This window comes from Leuciscus leuciscus (assembly GCF_965113295.1).
Source record: "Leuciscus leuciscus genome assembly, chromosome: 14".
NCBI lineage: Eukaryota > Metazoa > Chordata > Actinopteri > Cypriniformes > Leuciscidae > Leuciscus > Leuciscus leuciscus.
This window is the reverse complement of record NC_138738.1, coordinates 17,001,055-17,023,830: the sequence shown is the minus strand read 5'-3', so window position 1 is coordinate 17,023,830 and position 22,776 is coordinate 17,001,055. Positions and strand designations below refer to the sequence as shown.

The following is a 22,776-nucleotide window of genomic DNA, read 5'->3' as shown; positions in this document are numbered from 1 at the left end:
CAAGGTTTGTGCGGATCTGATGTAAGCTGGAAAGCTATTCCATAGCTTAAGGCTGATGACTGCAAAAGCACGATCACCCCTATTTTTAAGTCTAGTTCTAGGGACATATAGTAAATTAGAGTCCCCCGATCTTAGTGATTTTAGCCTGTATAGACAGTTGTAGTAGTTCAGATAGCTACTGTGGAGCCTGGTTCTACAAAGACTTAAAAACAAATAACAAAACTTTAAAATCAATTCTATATTTAACCGGTAGCAAATGAAGCGAGATCAAAACTGGTGTAATGTGTTTCACATTTACGCTTCACTTTGAACTAATTGCAAACGTGTGATGCATATCTGAGGGGCACCAATATATAAAGAGTTACAATAGTCTAATCGGGAAGTTACAAAAGCATGCATGGCAATCTCAGAGTTCTTTACAGACAAGAAGGGCTTAACCTTGGCTAAAAGACAAAGATGGTAAAAACAGGACTTAACCACAGCACTTATCTGTTTATCAAATTTAAGGTTGTTATCAAACCAAACCCCCAGAGATTCCGTACTATTAGGCAACAACGTTTGGAGATCAAAATCATGTGTACTGCGATCATTTGAAACAAACAAGATCATTTCGGTCTTGCTCTCGTTAAGACTCAAGAAATTACTAGCGAGCCAGAGTTTTAGTTCATCCTAACAGTCCAATATTGGCTTTAAAGCAAGCTTATCATCATGCTTCAAAGGCAAGTAAATTTGTGTGTCATCGGCATACAGATGAAAAGATACCCCATATCTAGATAAAATAGAACCCAAAGGGAGCATATAAAGATTAAACAGTTCTGGGCCAAGAATAGACCCCAATTTAATTTCAGACAAAGACTGTTGCCCGATGCAGATTGAGTAACTCCTATTAGTTAAATATGAACTGAACCATTGTAGCACCGTATCCCGAAAGCCCATACACGCTTCAAGACGAGAAATGAGAATGTTGTGATCGACCAGGTCAAATGCAGAGCTAGGATCTATCAAGACCAAAGCCACAGATTGCCCAGTATCGGTGGTAAGCATTATATCATTCATGACTCTTAAGAGAGCCGATTCTGTGCTATGGCGATTTTTAAAACCAGACTGAAATTTCTCATGGATATTGTTATCATTCAAAAAAGACTGGAGTTGACTCAAAACCACTTTTTCTAAAATTTTCGAGATAAAGGGTAAATTTGAAATTGGGCAGAAGTTACTCAGAAGTGTAGAATCCAAATTAGTTTTTTTAAGACAGTATGTTTGAGACAGTTGGGAACGGTCCCGGTGTGAAGACATTTTGTTGATGATAGACAACAAATCAGAACCGATAGCTTGAAATACCTGCTTAAGAAAAGTAGTGGGAACTACTAAGTAGTGTTGATAATTGATAATCAGAAGAAAGAAAGTCATTCCTGTTTGGAGGGTAAATGAGTACAGAATTTTCACTTTTGGGTGGGCTATACTTTTAACAGCTTCTTTTATGTTTCTTTTTTATGTTCAACATTAAAAATGTGGAGTTAAATACTGAAATATATAAAAATTATCTGCATTGTCATGTTTTCTATCTGTATTAAAAACTGATGAAAATTATGATGTAAAGAAAAATCTGAAATAACAGTCTTCTTAATCTTATTCAACAGTCTAATACCATACAAGATGCTTTTATTGCTTTTAAAGTGAATCATTGCCATCACTGTAAAGGAAATCCACTTTTTAACATTTTTGCCTCCATCTCCAGAGTTTTCTAAAGGGGTGGGGTGAGCAGAAATGTCCTTAGTAGCAGGAGGTTGAGATTTATGACCAAGGCGTTTAAAGTCTTTCAAGGTCCAAACAGAACATTTCAATCATTTCGATCTCTTGACCTTTTTTCCTGATAAAAACTGCTTAGAAAACAGAGAGCCTGAAACCAACACAATGAAACTAGGCGATCCTGCCTTCAAAAAGCACCTGGAAAGAACAAAACAGAGAAAAAAAACATCAAAGACCAATTCAAGCAGTGATAAAACTACTTAGAAGAAATTCCTCTGAAATACCTTTGGTGCTGAAGAACGTTAAGAAGTGACTTTTCAAGATCAACTTGATAAAGATGTCCTTTTTCAGGATCCTCAAAGAAAAGCTGAAACAAAAACATGATTGTGAGGTTACAGATGGATATGATCAAAGTTCAAAAACAAATCTTTGTGGTACTGCATCTAATTGACATTTCTCAAGCAAAAGAGAACAATGCTGGATCAAAAAGTGGTGTTTAAAGAACCTTCTGTACAGACCTGTAGATTTTGCGGCTGATATTTTCTTTCTGTATCCCAAGGAGGAAGCTCTTCACCAAACATAACTGCCAAATGGTCCATGAAGCTGAAATACAAAAATAAAAATATATTTAAAGAATAAACAATTTCCCTGTCCAGCCCTCCCTTTCTCAGCAAGGATACAAATGTAATGTCTTTTTGAGTTTGTAACAAACCTGGAGTTCTCGCAGAAGGCAGAAATGAAGTCTGTCTGGCTGTGTTCAGGGTAGAGGAACAGCACTGGCCAGTGGAGGACTCCCTGCTCATCCATAAAAACACAAGCTCCTGTGCCCTCCTGAGAGCCCATTCCATCAAGCTCCAGATCAGCCAGAGCTCTAGATGCTCCTCCATGGCCATCATCATCCTCACTGTCCGAACCCCTGTGTCGAGACAGCTCAGTCTTCAGAAGTTTGATGCCACGCTCCTAAGTAAAAACTGTCATTGAATATTTCACCTTTTCATAATTCAGTTTAAGATTTTTTTTTGTTTTTTTTGTATGACTAAACTTAGTATCTACAGTACCTTAATGGCAGCCAACAATGCTTTCTTCTCATTCTGCTCCTTTTTTGCTTTAACCTTTGCCTTTCTGGCATCTTTGTCAGCTTCTCTCTACAAAAACAAAAAACAAAAAAACATTTATATAAGAACTGCATGATTAATCTTTAAAAGATTGACAAGTACGAATCCAATGGAAGATTCAAATCGGTGTCGGTGCAACCACTGACCTAGAGAGAGCAGTTGTCATGTATAGGTATGAAACCGCTTCACAAACATTCTTTTCAACCACACTGTATCGTTATTTTTATGTTACAATAATTCAAACTATCATAGAGGTACTGGGATAAAAGTTTGATAAAACTTTTGAATATAAACACTGATACATTGTTCACCACAGTAGTGATCAAAATCACATTTGATGCTTTAAAGCTGCAGTCAGTAACTTTTGGTGCTCTAGCGGTTAATAAACAGAAATGCATGAGTATTGTGGAAGAACAATGTAACTGGAGCTACTTCTCTCTGTTTATGTCTATGACGAGTTACGCAGGCCGACCTGACAGGTCTAAAACAGTCACAATATAAACACGTATTAAGAAAAAAAAACATGGTTTGGAAAATGTTTTTTTTGTTAATTTTGAACATAAAAAAAGTTACGGACTTAAGCTTTGAATAAAGATTGTATTAATTACATCATTACACCAGTAGATGGTGACAAGTGACTGTTAAAAAAAATCATTTTTCACTGAATCATTCATTCAAGAGATCGTTTCAAAAACTCTGATTTATCCAGTAATGAAACAGGTGTAGTCTATGATTCTAAATTTATCCAGAATTATGCAGCTCTAATTTATACATTACAATTTATTTGCAGAATATAAAATTTGCCTTGGCGTACAGGAGACAACGGGAGGAGAAAGAGAGATAGAGAGAAACAAATGAGCACATTATAAACAAAAATTTAACAGTTTGATAGCAATAGATAAGTAAATTAGCAAGTAATAAGATGGTAATATGCAATTAGAAATTAAAAAAATAAAGTGAATAATTTAATTGTAATGACTTTGTGGAATTTAAAAGTGCAGTATGTGAGATTGACAGCTAGCGGTTGAAATGTTGAAAATATTGGGGAGAGTTGTTTCCCCCGCCCCCACCTGCTCAGACTCAAAGCTCATGCGGGTTGCCAGATTGAGGACACGCAACAGGAACGAGCACAATTGACAATGGAAGGCGATGAGATATACACACTGCAAGTTGATTTATGATGAATTGATATCGTGTTTTAATATGCTCCAGTTCATAGAGATTTTAAAGGGGTGGTATAATGCCATTTTCACAAGATGTAAAATAAGTCTTTGATGTCCCCAGAGTGTGTATGTGAAGTTTTAGCTCAAAATACCCCACAGATATTTTTATATAGCATGTAAAAATGCTCAGTTTTTGTGTGTCCCTTTAAATGCAAATGAGCTGCTGCTGCCGGCAGAGAGGGCGGCAGAAGCTTCAAGAGCTTGCGTCCTTTTACATCACACAGACATGCACTGAAAATTTCAAAAACGTTTAGCCTTTTATGTTCAAACTGGAGTCAGACAATGATGGAGAGACTCGAGAAGAAGTGACAACATGTAGAATGCAACAGGACATTTCTGAATGGTTAGTTGATGAATTTATGAAGCTCCTGGGGGCGTGGCTTATGTACATTTTAGGGTTTGTGATGTCACTAACCCGGGAGGAAGCTCGTGTAGTCCCTACCAGCCATTTGTTGTAGTCCTTAAAAAGGGATTTCTTTAAAAGAAAATATTTCCCTTTGCTTTTAACTTTGAGTGTTGTAACTTTGCAGATGTTGTTTCTGCTCAAACAGCAACATTACACACAAACTAAAGTTAGAAAAGTGAAATCATAATCAACCACCCCTTTAAGATTGGTGCGGAGGCTTTTTAGGTAGGGTAGAATCTGTGATCTCTGACCCAGTTTGTTTGCTAGCTTCCATGGCTGCAATAGGCTGCGTTTTCCGCCGACTGGCGACCCGGGGTGGCGAAATACTATTGGATAAATTGGCAACTTGGGATATCACAGACCAAAACAAAAACAGACATTCCGACACGGAACGCACATCTCAAACTGTCTGTAGCATTTTTTTTCAGAGAAACAAGTATGTGAACTCAGCATGTTTCCTAAATATCAGCTAATAACATATAATGGTATTTTTATGCTTAAGCACAGTCAAAAACTTACATACAGCACCTTTAATATTAATAAATGTATATTTTTATCAAACATTAATCAACTGATTCTTTGCCATCATCACTCATAATAACACGCATAAAGAATTCTGACATCAGCATAATTTCATAGAAAAAATATGAATTACACATCACGCTAAATTTGATATGTAAATCCTTAAACCAAATGCTCTAAATCCAGAATGGGTCACCATAAATATTATCTTCTTGTCATGTCAGGCATTTCTACCTTCAGTTTATCTGCTGTGGCTCTCAGCTCCAGTAGTTTCTTGTCGGTGGGAAGCAGCTTGAGACCTTCATCACACCACTGCAATACTCCAACGTAATTACGCAGCTCCATTGAGCACTGGGCTCCTAAATTCATACATAAAATTACACAAATATACACATCATTATATTTTTTAGTACACAAAATAATGCAATTTTAAAAGAGTTTAGTTTTTGGTTTGCTTTGCGAAATAAAGAACTACAGACACAACTTACCTCTTATTATGGCTTTAACGTGGTCTGGCTTGAGTTTCTTTGCAGCTGTGGCATCATTCAAAGCTGACCGCATATTTCCTGGAGGAAATAGTTTATTGCATAAATCAAAGAGGAAAAACGAAATTATTCTGGCACATTTACAAGGCAGACTAACTTTAACATAGACCTCATTGTGTTTGGTTGAAGGAATACTGAATGTACCTAAATAAAAATGTGCAGCTGCACGGTTGGTGTATAGAATTGCATTGAGTTCAAGATCCATACAGTTCTTTTTCAATCCTTCTGTGTAAGACACTACAGATTTCTTATAATTCTTCTCCTTAAAGTAATCATTCCCTTCATCCTTCAAACCTCTGGCTTGCTCTGAGGAAAAAGAAAAAGTTCAAATAAAATGTATTCAATTGCCATTTATAGGAGATACGTTGCTTACATAAAGAATCATAACCAAAGCAAAATAAAGAGCCACACACCTTCAGGTGTTCTGTCATCATCATGGATTATAGACTGAATGCAGGCGAGATCGGGGTTTTTCTCGGGGTCTATGATTTCCGGAGCTGTCTTCATGAACATGGGCACCTTATTAAACTCCTGCAAGATATAAAACGCGTATTTATTCTTATGTAATAACGAGCTGCTTCAGCCAAATGCAATGTTACAGCACACTGCTTGCTCTTCAGTAATCTGTTTGCGTCCACCAGAAGTGACATGCTGTTGCCAGTGTTTTTTTGTTTTGTTTTTTTTTAATAACGTGGCAGTTCTTCCTTACCTCCTCCCAGTTGCTTTCATTAAACGCATTTTTGTATTTCTGTGCTTTAAACTTCTCCATAAACTCATCCATGCCATCGTCGCTGTCTTCGCCTTGCGCTGGGGCAGCCATCGTTTATCTCTTTAAATTAATTCTGTAATATCTCCACTTACTGTGTAATGGATATATCTAAATACGTCGTTACTGTGTTCAAAATGTAGCCGCTATGAAGAGCTATAAATAATACTCCAAAATGCGATAAAACTGAGAAGAAACTGCAGCAAAGATCCACATGGCCTCGGCAAGCAGCTGTTCCTGTGCTCTGCTGCTTGACACACATTACCGCATTACCGCCACCAGCTGGCCTGGAGGGGGAAAAAGGTGTATAAAGAATAAACAAGTTAAGGATATGAAAAATATTTGTAATAGAGTAAATAAAAATATAAAGTTATACGTTGATCATATTGTATCAAATATTTAATTGAAAATATATTTGAATGTCGCATCATTACGGAAAAGGAAGGGAAAATTGGTCTCTTTACCAGATAAACATGTCCGGATTCCGTTTGTATGCGAGTTAAAATGACAAAACTCTCCCACATACTGTAATAAAATGAAACCTACAAAAATAATGTAAATATCAGAAATTACCTAATAATAGGAATCATTTGAGGATTGTTCTCTTCCCCACTTGGCTCCTTTGCGGTCAAAAGAGACCGAAGTCTTGAAATGTAACAACTTCATTTTTTCTTTTTTTCAGGAAAATCAATGTACTTTTTTTATTATTATTATTTAGAATTGTGAGGGGATTTTATGATGCTAATATGTAATATTTATTAAAACTTTATAAGCTCTTTTTCTCAGAAAATGTATATATATTTTTAAAAATATTTTTCAATAAATGAAAAGCAATATTTCAGATTAAAATAGAGAGAAGGCCTTTAAAACATATATATTTCCTAAAGTGAGAACAGTGCCATCTGGGGGCGTTAAAAAACAAAACGTGTAACCACATATAGCTCCCTATATAAAAACTATATAGAGGCTTTTGGATTCCCTATAATTTGTTTTATAAACAAATACAGTGATTGGCCTGGAGGTTATGTGTATGTGTGTGTAAGAAAAAGAATGAGAGTCTCTTTTGGATTTATTGATTTTATTTCAAGTATTCTCAAAATCTGCTTTGATACAATCTCACCAGTTAATTTATCTGTCTGTGTGTGTAAGTGGATGTCTATTTTTCACTCATATGAAATTGTTTTGGACATTAACCCCTTAATTGCTGCTTTTTTTCCCTTTTTTTTTTTTTTTTTGCATCGTGGCTGATTTGTAGTTTCTACCACCAAAAGATTCTCTGAGTTTTTTTTGTTTTTTGTTTTTTTCCGCATTTTTCCATTAATTTCCTGTCGGTCATTTTTGACCGCGAAGGAGCCAAGTGTGATTTACACTTTATTTTACAGTGTCCTTGTTACATATGTTACATGCACTTACTGTAGTAATAAGAGTAAATTATGCATAATTACATGCAATTAATCCTAAACCAAAACCTAATCCTACCCTAACCCTATAGTAAGTACATGTTTTTAATTATTATTACTCAGTACTTAAATATATAATTACACTGTAACAGTGACACCTTAAAATAAAGTGTAACCGTGATTTTTTCCCCCGACCCTTTGACATATCCGAATCATGTCCATGATTTTTTTGGTGTTCACATACCTAATGCGACAAAAGTCACCAAGCGTCATCCTATTCCGATATAGCAAAAATAAATAAATAAAAATTTCAAACTATACATTTTTTCGGTCAGCTCCAACTGTAGAGGCCCAGAGGGTTAAACGACAATATGACACTAGATTAAGCTATACTTTAATCTTGGTGGCCCTATAATATCAAGACCAAAATGACAAAAATATTACAAACAGACCAGTTTTATTACCAAAATGTCCTTGTTATCATATCACAGGCATTTTCACGTCACACATTACTGACACAAGCAATGTTTGAACTCTCTTGAACATCACTTAGCCAGTAAAATGTAAACAAAAACAAAACCATTGTTAGATTAGATTGTTTCAACTCTACTTAAAAGATCCACTAGCCCTTCTTTACTAAGAAACATGGTCTCTCCACTCTGCTGACGAATCACCTCAAATAAGGGCAGATCCTCTAGAGCTTTCTGCCCTATCACCACCACATATGGATACCCGAGAATTTTAGCATCTTTCAGTCGTTTACCAATGGTCATCTGAATCCTGTCATCCAGTACCACCTCTCCTCTCAAGTTGGGTAGACTGTTTCCCAAGCTTTGAGCGAGTTCATCAGCCATGGATGTGACTTCATGTGCTTTACTGCCCTTTTTAGGTGGCAGGACACACACTTGATAAGGAGCGATCAACCCTGGCCAGTGAATCGCATCCTCAGATGACATCACCTCTATAGAAGCGGCAAGTATTCGAGTGACACCAAGCCCAAAACAGCCCATCTCTGCAACTGCAGGCACATTGGATGCATTAACAAACAGGGCCTTAAACGCCTGTGAATATTTTGTGCCGAGGTAAAAAGTGTGCCCCACTTCAATGCCTTTGGATTCAGTCAGTGTGCCTGTTTGACACAGTGAACACTCAGTCTGCCCTGGGTCTATGGTTTCGATGTTTGCAGAGAAGCCACAGTTCCCACAAACAAGTAACTGGTCTTCGCCGATGTCTGCTGGCAGCTGAAACTCATGGGAAAGCGTGCCTCCTATGTTGCCGGTGGCAGCCTGTACCTGCACCCACTTCAAGCCCAGTCGGTCAAATATCCGTCCATAAGCTTGACACACAGAGTGGTATGTATGAAGAGCCGCCTCTTCATTCATGTCAAATGAATACATGTCTTTCATGTAGAATTCCCGGCCACGTAAGAGCCCAAATTTCGGCTTCTGTTCATCACGGAACTTGCGTGTTACCTGCAACACACAAGCATGTTATCTACTGCTACACATATCTGAAAATAGTAGCACTTTTACAAAGGAACTTTGTGCATGAGGACCTAATTTGTTCTCGTGCATCTCACATCCACGTTTGAGCTTCTGTGTTTACCATATATGTGTGAAGTGCTTTATTTATGTGTGTCTATTATTGTTTATGTTTACATGTAAATGCAATGTAAAGCAATCGCATATCTTTAGTTACTGGACTTTCAATGGAGGGACAGAAACCTCTCAGGTTTCATTAAAAATGTCTCAATTTGACCAAGGTCTGGGTTTGGAATGACATGAGGGTGAGTAAATGAGACAGAATTGAACATTTTGGTGAACTATTCTTTTAATACCTGGTACAGCAGAAGTGGCAGCTTCTTGTAGGATATCATGGTCTGGGAAGCAAAAAGCTCTGTGACTGCTTCTTCATGAGTCGGTCCGAGGCAGTATTCCGCATTGTGCCGATCCAGTAGCCTGAACATCTCTTTCCCCATTAGCTCCCAGCGGCCACTCTTCTTCCAAAGTTCTGCACTGCACAGTGCTGGCATGTCAACTTTCTGCCCACCGATTGCCCACATCTCCTCATCGATGAGACGAACCAGCTTCTCCATGGACCTCAGAGCGACTGGTAAGTAATAGAAGCAGCCAGGGTTGGAGGGATGGATAAGTCCTGTCTGCAGCATCAGTCTCTGGCTACGGCATGTCAAGTCTCCGCCCTCCTGACCTTCCCGGAGGTTGGACGGCAGGAAGAGGCGAGACACAAGTGCTGGTGGAATGACTGGTTTGGAAACGGCACAGACTGAAGGAGAAGTGTGGATGGTACAGTAGATGTAGCTTTTCTTTGATGCTTTGAAGAGAGTCCTGGACAAAAGACTTGGGAGCTTGTGATGACAGTGATGCATGAACACCGTCATTTTTGACAACCCAAATTCTGTGAGACTTTTAATGAAAGAACAAAAGTATGGTTGACAGTGGGCAATTGATTATTCCACACAGAATATGTACCATCAGAACGCTGCAAAAAAGCTCTAGAGGGAAAGGGAATGTGTAGTTCTTTTACACTCTGTGAAGTTTCAGAGACTTAATTCAAAAAAATATGCTTTACTGATTCATAAAAAATGTAGTGCACACAAACACACATATTTTGTTTTCCTTTTTGTAATTATTAAAACATATAGTAGTATAGTGTTATGTGGTTGTGGCATGCTAGCAGAAATTATACATATTTTCCAACCAAATGTGTTGCTATGACAGGTTTCAGAGTGTAACATAATGTATACTTTGAACATTTGTGCCAACTATTTTACTGTGGGTCTCTGAGGATGTAAGAGAGAATATTATTGTTGATATGTTTTAAGTTTTGTTCATTGGTGAGATCTACACGACATCGAGTAGTTTAACATGTAAATATAAGGACTGCCAGCAAACAACTCAATTCAAACAACCAGCTTCACAATCTGCTATTTATGTTCCTGCTGTCAGTGTACTAGAAGCGAACATGCACATTGTACCACAGAAAAACCGACAAAAAATGTCACACTTACCGCGAGTTATAAATCTTGTCAGATCAAATAGAGATCATTAATTGGACACTGATGATTGTACACATAAATAAAAATTAAACATAAAAATCTCCATTTGACAGAATTATGACCATAGACAGTATATAAACCATATAAACCCTTTTGACACTTTTCTTCTTGTAAGTCTACAGCGTACTGGTGGGCCACAGCGCCACCTGCTGCAATGGAAGGCGAAAAGCACACTGTGTTGGACTAGTAGGAGGAGTCACACGTCACGTGACCAAAAAGAACGCATACATTACGTAACTGGTACGTCGTGTGTTAGCTGGGAGGAGTCTGTTTCTATGGTTATTTCAAACAAGAATAAAGCCTAACGTCGCTTCTGTTTTATTTCTTGCTTTTAAAAGTGTGCCACGACAGACTTTACCTCGGTAACGTTAACCTTCCAGACCACCAACGCAAGCATTACTGGACCGTTTACAAGGTAATTGTGGAGAAATGTAAAAATATTACTTCTTTGCAGCACTTAACTTAAATCTGTAACGTTACCACAAAGAATTATAATAATATCACTTTTGTTTTGCTATGGTAATGAGTGATCTCTGCTGGCATGTCAGGTCTTTTTTTGGGAGCATTTCAGGCAGAGTTCAGGCTCGTAGAGAGGAGGTGCAGGAGCAAGTCAGGGAGGACGTATTGGACAGTGTGGTGGATATTTACCTGACTGAGACAGAGACTATCTGGCTGCTGGACATTCCTTCAGTGTCCGTGTCAGAAGATTCAGAGGATGCCGAGACAGTCAAGTGAGTCACATTTATGATATTTTTTCTCAGTAATATTCAAATCCCATTTTAAGATTGAGTTAACTCAGTTGATGACATTTTGAAATTTATATTTCTCATTTACGTCACATTTATTTTGACTAGCTAGACTCGCTCAGTCACTTTTTCCATGATGCTAAACCATTTTTTCATCTTGCGTTTTGAAGGGAAAGGAACAACGCTTACACAGAACTGTGCAAAAACAGACAGGGCAATGATAAATATGTGGAGCGCTCAATGCAAACATTCAATGGTGCACCAAAGACAAAGGAGGTCGAATGTAGCATTGCAATGGTAGACAAAGGTATGATGTCAATACAAAGTCCATTTATAATCTGCCCTTAAAATAAAAGGCACTTCATTGTGATTCAAATGTTTTTTTTTTTGTTTTTTTTATCACATCAAACAATCTATCCAGCTGTCATGTCCACCACCTGGGACATGTATGATTCATTCAGCAATAAAGGTGATGTCAGTGGAAACACAGTGGTGTCTGATCAAGGAAATAAGGCTGATGTCCCAGACTCCTCCTCCTCCATGCGTGACCTGAACCCTAAGGGTCCTGAACAGAGCATGTCTATGGTCAGCATCAGCAGTACAGGTAATTCTTTAAAAAAATAATATAAACATGTCACTCTGTGACAAATAATAATACATTTAAATGTTTAAGGCATTATTTTTTTTGACTTTTTTAAAAAGTCAATAGGTTATTTCACATTTCATTATAAAAATTGTTAAAAAATATATTAATTTTCATCCTTGCTTTTAATGTAGGCAGTGGCTCAAGCGCTCAACTTGAAAAGATGGCCTGTGTGCTTCTGGTGGAGGAAGAGCCAGATCATGAGCTGATCTTGCAGTCAGACAAATTCAAGCAGGACCTAGCAGTGATGGAAAGGGTGATTCTGGCCAATATCTTCCAGCCCAAGCTTGCTGCGTACAGACAACTGCCTGTTATAGAGGGTGATGTATTTTGTATCTAAAATCGCATGTTAAATGTAACAGTAGTATTTTAATGCATTTGTTTTTAAATATCAATTTATTAACATTTGGCATTTGCTATAATATGTATACTGCTTTGTTGAACAGACCCAGACTGTGTGCAGATGGCAATGGGGTCTAAAAACTCCCTGAGTCCATTCCTTGAACGTCTTTGGACCTTTGAGTGTGAACTCACCAAGGGGCGAAATGTCACCAGTATGACCTGGAACAAGAAAAACCCAGTACTATCCATTTTACCAACATGTTTCATCCACAAATTATTTTATTTATTTATTTATTTTAAAAATCTTGACTGAACAACATGTGTTTCCCTACAGGATCTTCTTGCCGTGGGATATGGACAGCTTGATTTCAAAGATCATCAATCTGGACTTGTGTGCTGCTGGTCTTTGAAGAACCCCATGGTATTCTGCACATTCACGCATAGTTTAGGACAAAGATGAATAGCAGATTTACCCAGACAGTAACATAGTGTCGGCCCAAATCCGGGCCACGTCTGGTACATGTGGATTCAACGCGTACCAGATGTGGGCCGGATCTAGGCTCTATGTTGAAATAAATTCTATGAATAAAAATTAATTTTGGACACTTTGGGACACTGAAGCCACACTTAAGTCACACTGAATGTGTACTTTTCTTTGAATTAGATGACAATATATTAAATTAAGTAACAAATTATACTACACAAACTTCTTTAAAAATGTTTTGATTGTAAAGTGTGCTTGTGATATTTCTTTACAATAAAAGACACTAATATTTTGTTATCTAATGCAAAGACATTTTTAGTGTGGCTTTAGAGCCCAACAACTTCGTTTATAGCCACTGTATTCTTTTCCTGTATTTGTATTCCTTAGCATGTCATATTATCTTGAGTTTTTGTTAACATTCTTAAAATATGTTTGTTTATTTGTTTCAGTGGCCTGATCGAATCTTTCATTGTGAGAGTGGAGTCACTACACTGGATTTCTCAGCTTGTAATGCCAATCAGCTGGCAGTAGGCATGTATGATGGCACCATTGCCATTTATGACGTCCAGGCCAAAGAACAAACGCCCATCATTGACAGCAGGTGGGGCTGTGAGCATTTCTTCTCTTGAGCAGCTACATGCAGGAAGTTACAGATTGTAACATACACTGAAAATAGGTTTCTCAATATCAGTAGTTTGCAACTCAAATTCCTAAATTATATGTTTATAGTTAGAATAGCGAAATAAATAGACCATCAGTGTTTAATAGAGGAGAAAACACTTTTGTTGATGACGTCAAAGGCCATACATCCAATCAAACTCAGTAATTTGGCTGGTAATTAATCTAAAATCTAGTCAAAGTGGAGAATCACTGATCTACTGTATATAACCTAAAAGTCATAGTGCCTATACGGAGAGTACACATATCAAAAATGTATTTTTGATTAGATTAATAGTTACAGTTTATTTTAAGGTGACATAGTTACATTGTACTTACTCAAAAAAGTACTGAGTAATATAATTAACTACATGTACTTACTATAGAGTTATGGTTAGGGTTAGTTTCTTGTAATTATGCATAATTTACTGTTTTTACTAAATTAAGTACATGTAGTAATGCACTTCACCTTAAAATAAACTGTTACCAGATTAATTATTGTGGAGATATTACAAAGATCAGATCTAACCTAAGTTTTTTTTAGTGTTTATAATGCTGTGTTGAATCATATTTGAATGAGTTGACAGGATTGTGTACACAAGCATGTTCTTATATTAGATTGACTTTACTCCTGTGTCATCTCGCCACAGTGACTGCGCCAACATGCACATGTGTCCGGTGTGGCAGCTCAGATGGATTGACCATGAGAGCGGTCTGGCTGGAGAGGATAAAGGGGAAATACTCATATCTGTGTCAGCTGATGGAAGAATCTGCAAATGGGTGCACGGCAAATGCTTGAAATGCATTGGTATGTGGGACAGATGTGATACACTTATGTGTAGAGCCACAGACCAAAGATATAAACTAGGGTTACAACACTGGCCCCAAAAAGCATTTGCACACTTGAAGGGATAGTACAAAAAATGATAATCTGACATCACCTTTATTGCTGAATGAATCATACATGTCCTAGGTGGTGGACATGACAGCTGGATAGAGTGTTTGATGTGATAAAAAAAACAAAAAACATTTGAATCACAATGAAGTGCCTTTTATTTTAAGGGCAGATTATAAATAGCATAACCATAGCAAAAGTTATGCGTTTTAAAATGAAAATGCACTAGTGTAAATGTAGGTATCCCACAGTCTGTTCGGGAACCGATGCTCTTGAGCCAAATATGGTTCTTTCAGTGAGTATATGGCTCGACGGCAGGAAAAAAATAAACCAAATTTCTATTTTTTTCTTTTTTTTTTAGTAAAAGGTTATGTGTCGATTCAATTAAAAATCCACATATCACATATTTTAAAATGTTACATAATTAATTGAAGCCTGTTTGTCATGTATAATACACCGACCAATCGTCATCTGCTACAAGAAGTTCAAATTTCATTGGACAATGTGAAGTGGAGCTGTAATTTTCCGGTCATTTATAAATAAATCGTTTGAAAATTACATGGACAGACGAATTTACATTTATGAAGCGATCTGAATCTGCGTCGTTGAACTAATGGATGTTAATTGCCTATAAAGCACTGCACAAAACCAGCACCAAAAATAGCATTAATGTAAGTTTAGTATTCAAGTCACTTGTATTTCTATATTGATACACCGTTTACCATTTGATGAAACTATCATAGAAGCCAGGCCTACAGGCCTATTATGTGAAGTGTAGGCTGACAACAACACGCGAAATGGTGACTTTATTATTTAATTTTTTTTGATAATTTTGCAGCAATAGTATAATAGTACAGTAGCCTACTACTGGTCAAAAATGTGCACACACATTACTTTTTTTTTTTAAGAAGTCCCTTATGCGCATCAAGTCTGCATTTATAAAAAAAAATTAATAAAAAAAAATTATTACAATTTAAAATAATGGTTTTCTATTTGAATATACTTTTTAATATAATTTATTTCTGTGATGCAAAGCATATATATTTTAAAAAGCTATATATATATATATATATATATGCTTTGCATCACAAAAATAAATGATATTAAAAAGTATATTCAAGTAGAAAACCTTTCTTCAAATAAATGCAGGCTTGATGCGCATAAGTATCTGCCCCTGCCCCTTAGGAACTCTCTGCAAGTCCCTGTATGAGGATATAGCACAATACTGATGAGTTGAGCTGGTTTTAGTAGAAATAGATGCATTTCTATATGTTTAAGCCATGTGTTGAATAATTTATATTTTGTCTTGACTTAGACCTGATGAAACTAAAGACGCCTAACATGACAACAGACCGCCAGCAATGGAACTCAACAATCTCACCATTGTCACCGGGGCTGTGTTTTGATTTCCATTCTAATGTGAGGCCTACAGTATTACATCTCTTATATATTCACATAATTATAATATCAAAAAGCTGCTAAAGAGACTTGTTATAAGCTTTAATGCCGTTATCTTACAGGATTCAAATATCTACCTTGCTGGAACAGACGATGGTTATATTCACAAATGCTCTTATTTATATGATGACGAATTCTTGGAAACTTACAAAGCCCACAAAGTATGTAGAAATGTTTGTCTAATTTTGAAAGTGTCGTATGGTTGCAATATGGAGTCCTTTTTCATGCACCTTTAAACATTTACACGTTCTTTTCTTTCTCTTCTATTCTCTTTGCTCCTTTCCTCAGGGTCCCGTCTATAAGGTGACATGGTCGCCGTTCTGTCCAGACGTTTTCCTGAGTTGTTCCTCAGATTGGACTATTCAACTGTGGAGGCAGGACCTCCAGAAACCCGTGCTTTGTTTCACCTCTGGACAGAAGGCTGTGTACGATATCATGTGGTCCCCACACTGTGCTACTGTCTTTGGAGCTGTCAGTGAGGGCAAGGTGGAGATCTGGGACCTGAGAATCAGCAGGTAAGATCTTGTGTTCTGTTCATTTATAATATTCAATAATAACAATTATAATGTTTTTTTGTTTTTATCATATTTTAACTTCAAATTTTAGTGCTCAGTTTTTTCTGTCCAGTAGTTTACAGTTCACTCCTTTTTTTTTTTTACAGTCTGGAGCCAGCAATTGTGAGCGTCACCTGTCCAGGAGTGAACCCGACAGCTCTTCTGTTCACCTCTGAGACAGACTGTGTTCTGGTGGGGGATAGTGAAGGGAAGGTCACCGTGTACAAGCTGAAGAACCTCACAGATGGAGGTAGCACACAGGTTAGGCCTTATCTGTTCATGTCCATTTGGTGTACAGAACTCAATTAAGTAATCATTCAGTCCAATGCCCAGATCATTTATGTCTCTTGTGTTTCTGCAGGTGGAGACGTTGGAGGATGTAATTCAGTACACACTGTCCGGTCAACACTGAGGAGCATTAGGAAAGACTGGTACAGGCTCATAGATGGATCAGGCTGTTTGTTTTTACCTCTCCATCATACGGTGGCCGAGAGGTGCAAAACAAATCACAATTACAAAAACAAAACAACAAATCCAAAAACAAAACAACAAATTATAAACACAATGGTAAGTCTAAAAACAAAATAACAATTCAGAAAACAAAATAACAATTCAGAAAACACAACAACAATTTAGAAAACAAAATAACAATTCAGAAAACAAAATAACAATTCAAAAAACACAAGGACAATTCAGAAAACACAAGGACAATTCAGACAAAACAGAAAAGGTAGGTATATTTTGATTTATCGCTGATTGGACAAGACACCTGTCAATCAAGCCAGAATCGGAATCAAGCGGTCCGCGGATCCTTAAAAAGTCTTAAAGGACAAGTTCGGTATTTTACACTTAAAGCCCTGTTTACAGATCGTTTCTGATGAAATAGAACGGTTAAGATTCAATTTTGGACACATGCTGCTGTCCCGAGAATTTTAGGTTTCTTTCGCTTTCCCCCCCCACCTGAGTGTAATAATAAATAATATATTTACATTTTTACAATGGCTTGTCTACAAAAAGTCCAAGGTTAAAGGCTAACGTTAGCTATCAAAATATTTTCGGGGAAAAAAGGCGAAAAAACATTCATTAACGGCTCAAATTTTGTTACAAACTATCTTTACAAATATTAAATGGACTATTCATATGTTGGTGTATCGATGAGCTATAAGTGACTTGCTGCCACATACTGGCAGTTTTAGTTTCACATTTAAAGTAGCCTACCCTTTAATTAGAACGTTAAATTTAGAAATAAGTTCATATTTAACAATCTCATAGCTTTAATTATGCAATTGTAAATGCAGTGTAAATATATTAATGCCAGATCTGATGCCACTTCTGTGTCACCTCTGCACTGCAAAGATGGATTTTTATTTAATTATTTAATTTGACTGGTAACAGTGGTATTGTGTAATTATTCTAATAGAATTTAATTTGAATGTTAGAATTTGACATTAAAGGTGATGCATACATCTACAAATGTCCATATATAGGTGGAAATGCCCCTGGAAATCAATTTAAGATGGCAAATATTACCCCTTAATAAAAAATGCCTGTCACTGCTGCAGTGTTAATTTTGGCAGCCATTTTTGATTTAGTCTTAGTCTTCATCTTCAGACGAAAATGCTTATTGGTCTTAGTCAAATTTTAGTCATTTTGTCTTTCATAGTTTTAGTCTAGTTTTAGTTTACGAAAAGTCATTGCATTTTTTGTCAACTTTTAGTCAAACTGCAGTTACCGACATTAATTTTGGTAGCTATTTATGTAGTCTTTAGACAAAAAATGTCCTTATAATTTTTATCTCTAGGCCAATTCAATTAAGCTTATGAGAAATGTAAATTAAGGTAACAGGCTGTATTGACATTGCACTCTTTTAGCAGTAGCACTTGTGCAGTTCTACATACCCCTTTTCCTTAGTTCAGTGGTTCAGTGGTTTTTAGAGTGCCCTACCCCCTGGAACCCCTCTTCCACTTAGACTGCAGTCACACCTTTTCCATTAAGCAACAATATTTGCCCCCTTTAATCGATTTTTTTCAGTCAATTTTTTACTTTTATAAGTACCTTTATAATATAAATAATGCTTTAAATTAAACAATGTTCAATAAATATGCAATGATGGTAAAAACTAAGTGATACCGGTACTTTTAAAATATTAAATTAAAATCGCCAGTAGGTGGCGGTAAGTCACTGTCTTTATTAGTGAGCCATGGAGTCATTCATTCATTCAGTAAGGAAGCAAGTTGCTATTTTTATGAACGGGTCATTGAATCTCACGATTCGTTCAAAGCTACAGATTCATTCACGAATCACCGCTGTGTGCTATGGCTTTCGTTGCAAAATAGAGCAAAAAGCCTACTGACAATACTGTTTTAAATGTAGTACATCACTTAATGTTACCCTTCTGTTTGTTGAACTGTTGTATAAAATCAATGTCACATTTGAAATCGTGTGGATATTCAGGAAACAATGCATATGTCTCATATAATATGATCAACATTAAAAACACTGCTGGATATCAGCCTGTATTTTGAGCGCAGATTTAGTAGCACAGATAGCGCAAGCCGCTCGTGGCAGAACACAGACCGACTGAACTACACTTTAATTTAAGTAGAAAATCTCAAATGAAGATCGCTGAACTCCAGCTTACTTGTCTGTGTTTTCAGATCATCCGCGCTTCTTCAGCAGTGTAGAGAGCGCGCACGCATGGTTGCCTGATACTATTGAAAAGACCGGGTAGAAAACGTGTTCTTTTAACAGAAAATCTCTGACTGGGGGGTTTAATTATCAAAATCTGGCAACCGTAAGCCTGAACGCTCGTAAAAACAGTCAATGTGTTGTCGTCTCCTTTATTTGACACAAACAAGTGGTTTTGGTTAAGTTTAAAACATTTTAAACACATTTCAGTCTCGTCTTTTTTCGTCAACAATATTGCATGTGTTGATATAGTCACAGTTATCGTTTAATGACATGGGTGTCGTCTCTCATCGTTTTGTCTCGTCAACGAACATTTTTCGTCATAGTTTTCGTTAACGAATTTAACACTGTACTGCTGTGAACTGACCACTGCATAGAATATGAAAAATATGAATATCTTCGTCTGTCAGCTGTCAACAACAGGCCTAAACCAGCCATGGCACCAAGCACAGAAACACAATCAGTAAAATTTATCTAAATATTATCAACAAAACTTTGAAAATATCGAGACATATTTTGTCAATATTGCACACCCCTAATGCATGGTATTCATTTTGATTTCTTCAGGTCTTAAAAAGCCTTAAATTTGACTTTAAAATGTGTGCAGAAACCCTGCGAGGGTAGAAAAGCGATTCGTTTTTGAACGTGTGAATATGTATTGTCCTTTCTGTGGATTAAAATATAGCGTTCTTCCAAATTTCTGCAATTCATGTGGATAAAATCTCGAGGTTTTAAAAGAGACATGACAGAAAACGCCCATGGCAAAGAACGTAACTGTTATGGCTAGCTAGATAGCATAGCTAGAACGAGTCTTGACTTGGAATTATAATACAAAGAAAAATATTGAATATTAAGCAGTTGTTAATGATGTTTTGTTTCTTTCATAGGTACAGGTGTAGACTCAACATCTGCGCCCAATTTGCAACAGTTTTTGGAATACCGAAACCTGAAATCGAAGGAAAGAACGTCTCGGTTACTAATGTAACCTCGGTTCCCTGAGATGAGGGAACGAGTATTGCGTAAGTAGCTTACGCTATGTGAAAACTCCTTTTCTCGAGAATATTGAAGCCAAATTTTGAAGGCTTTACAGAGATACAAGGATAGTTTAAAGTAACAGAGATTGTTTTGGCTTTGCAGCCAAAGTTAATTTGATTGATTCACTTCCGTCGCAACGATCATTAGTTATTAACTTAGGGGCCGCTAACAGGGGCCGCTAATGTTAGGAAGACTGTTCCAAAGTTTTGGTGCTAAATAGGAGAAGGATCTACCGCCAGCAGTCGATTTTGATATTCTAGGTATTATCAACTGGCTGGAATTTTGAGATCGCAATAGACATGAAGGACTATAATGCGTTACGAGCTCGCTCAAGTACTGTGGAGCTAAACCATTTAGTGCTTTGTAAGTAATCAGCAATATTTTACAATTTATACGATGTTTAATAGGGAGCCAATGCAGTGTTGACAGAACAGGGCTAATATGGTCATACTTCCTGGTTCTGGTAAGAACTCGAGCTGCTGCTTTTTGGACCAGCTGTAGTTTGTTTATTAAGCGTGCAGGACAACCACCTAGTAGAGCATTACAATATCTAGCCTTGAGGTCATGAACGCATTAACTAATTGTTCCGCATTTGTCAATGAGAGCATATGGCATAATTTAGATATATTTTTAAGATGGAAAAATGCGGTTTTACAGATACTAGACACGTGACTTTCAAATGAAAGATTAGTATCAAAGAGCACACCCAGGTTCCTAACCGACGACGAAGACTTAACAGAGCAGCCATCAAGTGTTAGACAGCATTCTAGGTTATTACGTGAGGTCGTTTTTTGTCCAATAATTAGAATCAGTTTTTTCAGAATTTAGTAGAAGGAAATTACTAGTCATCCAATTTTTTATATCAGCTATGCATTCCGTTAATTTTGTGAATTGGTAGTTTTCGTTAGGTTGTGAAGAAATATAGAGCTGAGTATCATCGGCATAACAGTGAAAGCTAATTCCATGTTTCCTAATGATATCTCCTAATGGTAGCATGTACAGAGTGAACAGCAGTGGTCCTAGTACTGAGCCTTGTGGTACGCCATACTGAACTTGTGATCGATAAGACATCTCTTAATTTACTGCTACAAACTGATAACGGTCAGATAAGTATGATTTAAACCATGCTAATGCAATTCCACTAATAGTTGGGTCATATATAGCAATTCCGTGACCGTGGAGAGGGAAGGTTCGTTTCTCACTGGATTTGTAATGTATAAAGGTTAAAGAAAAAAATTAGTCGGGGTGCCCCTCACAAAAATGTGGGGAAAATCTTTGAGAGCCCTATATCCAAAATGGCTGCCGTCAGCCAAGCTGGAAATGAACTTTTGAATGGTTTTGGCCACAGTTCTGCATAATACATGGTTTCTGAGGCTATTTGGGTCATGCAATTCATAAATTATGTAGATTTATTGATTTGACCTATTTTTGACCTTCAAATTCAAGATGGCCGCCAATTTTTGGCTCTTTAAGGCGAGACACTACAGGTGAATAGGGTAAATTGTTTAACTTGCAGATATCACCATGAAACTTTGCCAGTTGATTACTCGCATGAATAGGAGGAAAAAATGTATTGCAAGTTTTCTGTAATTTTTTGTTTAAATATGCTAATCAGGCTATATCTAATTAAATATGCGCTAATTTGCATATATTTTGAAGTGACGAATCTGACAATTGAAAAAAACAAGGTTCAAAATTATTTGTGCATTTTGTTGATATATTCAATGAAAAGACATTACAAGATACATTACAAGAATATCTCCTTTTGAACCCTGTAAATCAGAAAATACTGCCAATAGCCTTAAATTCATTTCGGCCCTATTTTTAGCCATAAAATGTCATATAAATCAGGCCAAGAATGATGTATCAACAAATCCCTCTGGACAAACCACAATATAGTTGCGAATACAACTGTAAAGTTTGGTGTATGTATATTCACCTATAAAAGACAAAGGAGATTATTTAGCTTGGAGTTGTTTTTTATTAACATTTTAACAAAAAGACTCTTCATCTGAATCGGTTGAATCTCCACACTGACTCCTCTCATCATCACTGCTATTCTCATCTGAGCAGTCATGAGGTGTGAGTTGCTGGGGCAAGGGGGGCAGGGTGTGACGCACTGGTCGACACTTTCCGTTCACTAGCTCCCAGCCGTGACCAATGGGAGAAGGATGCTCTTGCAGGTTGTAATGGAGCTGGCAATATGTAAGGTAGTTTGTCCTTTCCATATGAAGATTCAAAGAATCCTCATCAAGTGGGAGACGGATTGTATACTTATTCTTCAGTTTGTGCCATTTGGAAAGTCTGGCCTGCCCGCAGCTCACATCTGCACTCTCATCATAAATGATGGAGAGGACAAATGCCTTCATATCTGCTCTGACTTCATGTTTTAATTCCAGACTCTCACCCACTCGTCCCAGGAGCTCTCTTGCCTCAGAATTGATCTTCACCTTCTCCAACACCTTCTTCTTC

At 37.0% G+C, this 22,776-nt stretch overlaps 3 protein-coding genes across 7 annotated transcripts; 1 reads left to right on the top strand and 2 right to left on the bottom strand.

Annotated features, from left to right (window-relative positions):
* Nucleotides 1–1,645: 1,645 nt before the first annotated feature.
* ttc4 (tetratricopeptide repeat domain 4) lies at nt 1,646–6,609 on the bottom strand. The gene is made up of 10 exons (XM_082190033.1): nt 6,270–6,609; nt 5,974–6,091; nt 5,705–5,866; nt 5,504–5,581; nt 5,250–5,374; nt 2,808–2,894; nt 2,462–2,709; nt 2,268–2,352; nt 2,034–2,116; nt 1,646–1,947 (listed from the first exon to the last, which is right to left on the bottom strand). Exons 1-10 carry the CDS (start codon nt 6,378–6,380, stop codon nt 1,845–1,847), a joined length of 1,200 nt encoding a protein of 399 aa, XP_082046159.1. The 5' UTR covers nt 6,381–6,609; the 3' UTR covers nt 1,646–1,844.
* An 891-nt stretch (nt 6,610–7,500) lies between these two features.
* Nucleotides 7,501–10,911, bottom strand: pars2 (prolyl-tRNA synthetase 2, mitochondrial). Its single transcript, XM_082190032.1, has 3 exons — nt 10,755–10,911; nt 9,564–10,149; nt 7,501–9,198 (listed from the first exon to the last, which is right to left on the bottom strand). Exons 2-3 carry the CDS (start codon nt 10,122–10,124, stop codon nt 8,317–8,319), a joined length of 1,443 nt encoding a protein of 480 aa, XP_082046158.1. The 5' UTR covers nt 10,125–10,149; nt 10,755–10,911; the 3' UTR covers nt 7,501–8,316.
* Nucleotides 10,912–11,073: 162 nt separating this feature from the next.
* Nucleotides 11,074–22,478, top strand: LOC309513607 (dynein axonemal intermediate chain 4-like). Of its 5 annotated transcripts, XM_082189533.1 has the most exons (15): nt 11,074–11,217; nt 11,351–11,533; nt 11,719–11,855; nt 11,970–12,152; nt 12,326–12,511; nt 12,638–12,771; nt 12,868–12,954; nt 13,467–13,618; nt 14,325–14,482; nt 15,885–15,988; nt 16,090–16,188; nt 16,316–16,542; nt 16,689–16,842; nt 16,943–17,012; nt 20,157–20,276. In XM_082189533.1, the coding sequence occupies exons 3-14, from the start codon at nt 11,789–11,791 to the stop codon at nt 16,991–16,993; spliced, it is 1,602 nt and encodes a 533-aa protein (XP_082045659.1). In that variant the 5' UTR covers nt 11,074–11,217; nt 11,351–11,533; nt 11,719–11,788; the 3' UTR covers nt 16,994–17,012; nt 20,157–20,276. The 5 variants fall into 5 exon arrangements, with proteins under 5 accessions (XP_082045659.1, XP_082045660.1, XP_082045657.1 ...); XM_082189534.1 differs by lacking the exon at nt 16,689–16,842 and having other exon boundaries at nt 16,316–16,513; nt 16,915–17,012; nt 20,157–22,478; XM_082189531.1 differs by lacking the exon at nt 16,689–16,842 and having other exon boundaries at nt 16,316–16,513; nt 16,915–17,148; nt 20,157–22,478.
* Nucleotides 22,479–22,776: the final 298 nt, after the last annotated feature.

Bases quoted from the DNA above. Each gene is read 5' to 3' on its own strand.
- ttc4 (XM_082190033.1), bottom strand. From the start codon at position 6,380: ATGGCTGCCCCAGCGCAAGGCGAAGACAGCGACGATGGCATGGATGAG. The intron at 5,582-5,704 runs GTACATTCAGTA...TATTTCCTCCAG, and splicing joins AGCTGCACATTTTTATTTAG to GAAATATGCGGTCAGCTTTG. The intron at 2,895-5,249 runs GTAGAAATGCCT...TTGTTTTTGTAG, and splicing joins CCACAGCAGATAAACTGAAG to AGAGAAGCTGACAAAGATGC.
- pars2 (XM_082190032.1), bottom strand. From the start codon at position 10,124: ATGACGGTGTTCATGCATCACTGTCATCACAAGCTCCCAAGTCTTTTG. The intron at 9,199-9,563 runs GTATTAAAAGAA...TGTGTGTTGCAG, and splicing joins TGCCACTTCTGCTGTACCAG to GTAACACGCAAGTTCCGTGA.
- LOC309513607 (XM_082189530.1), top strand. From the start codon at position 11,789: ATGCAAACATTCAATGGTGCACCAAAGACAAAGGAGGTCGAATGTAGC. The intron at 13,619-14,324 runs GTGGGGCTGTGA...ATCTCGCCACAG, and splicing joins ACGCCCATCATTGACAGCAG to TGACTGCGCCAACATGCACA. The intron at 15,989-16,089 runs GTGAGGCCTACA...GTTATCTTACAG, and splicing joins GTTTTGATTTCCATTCTAAT to GATTCAAATATCTACCTTGC.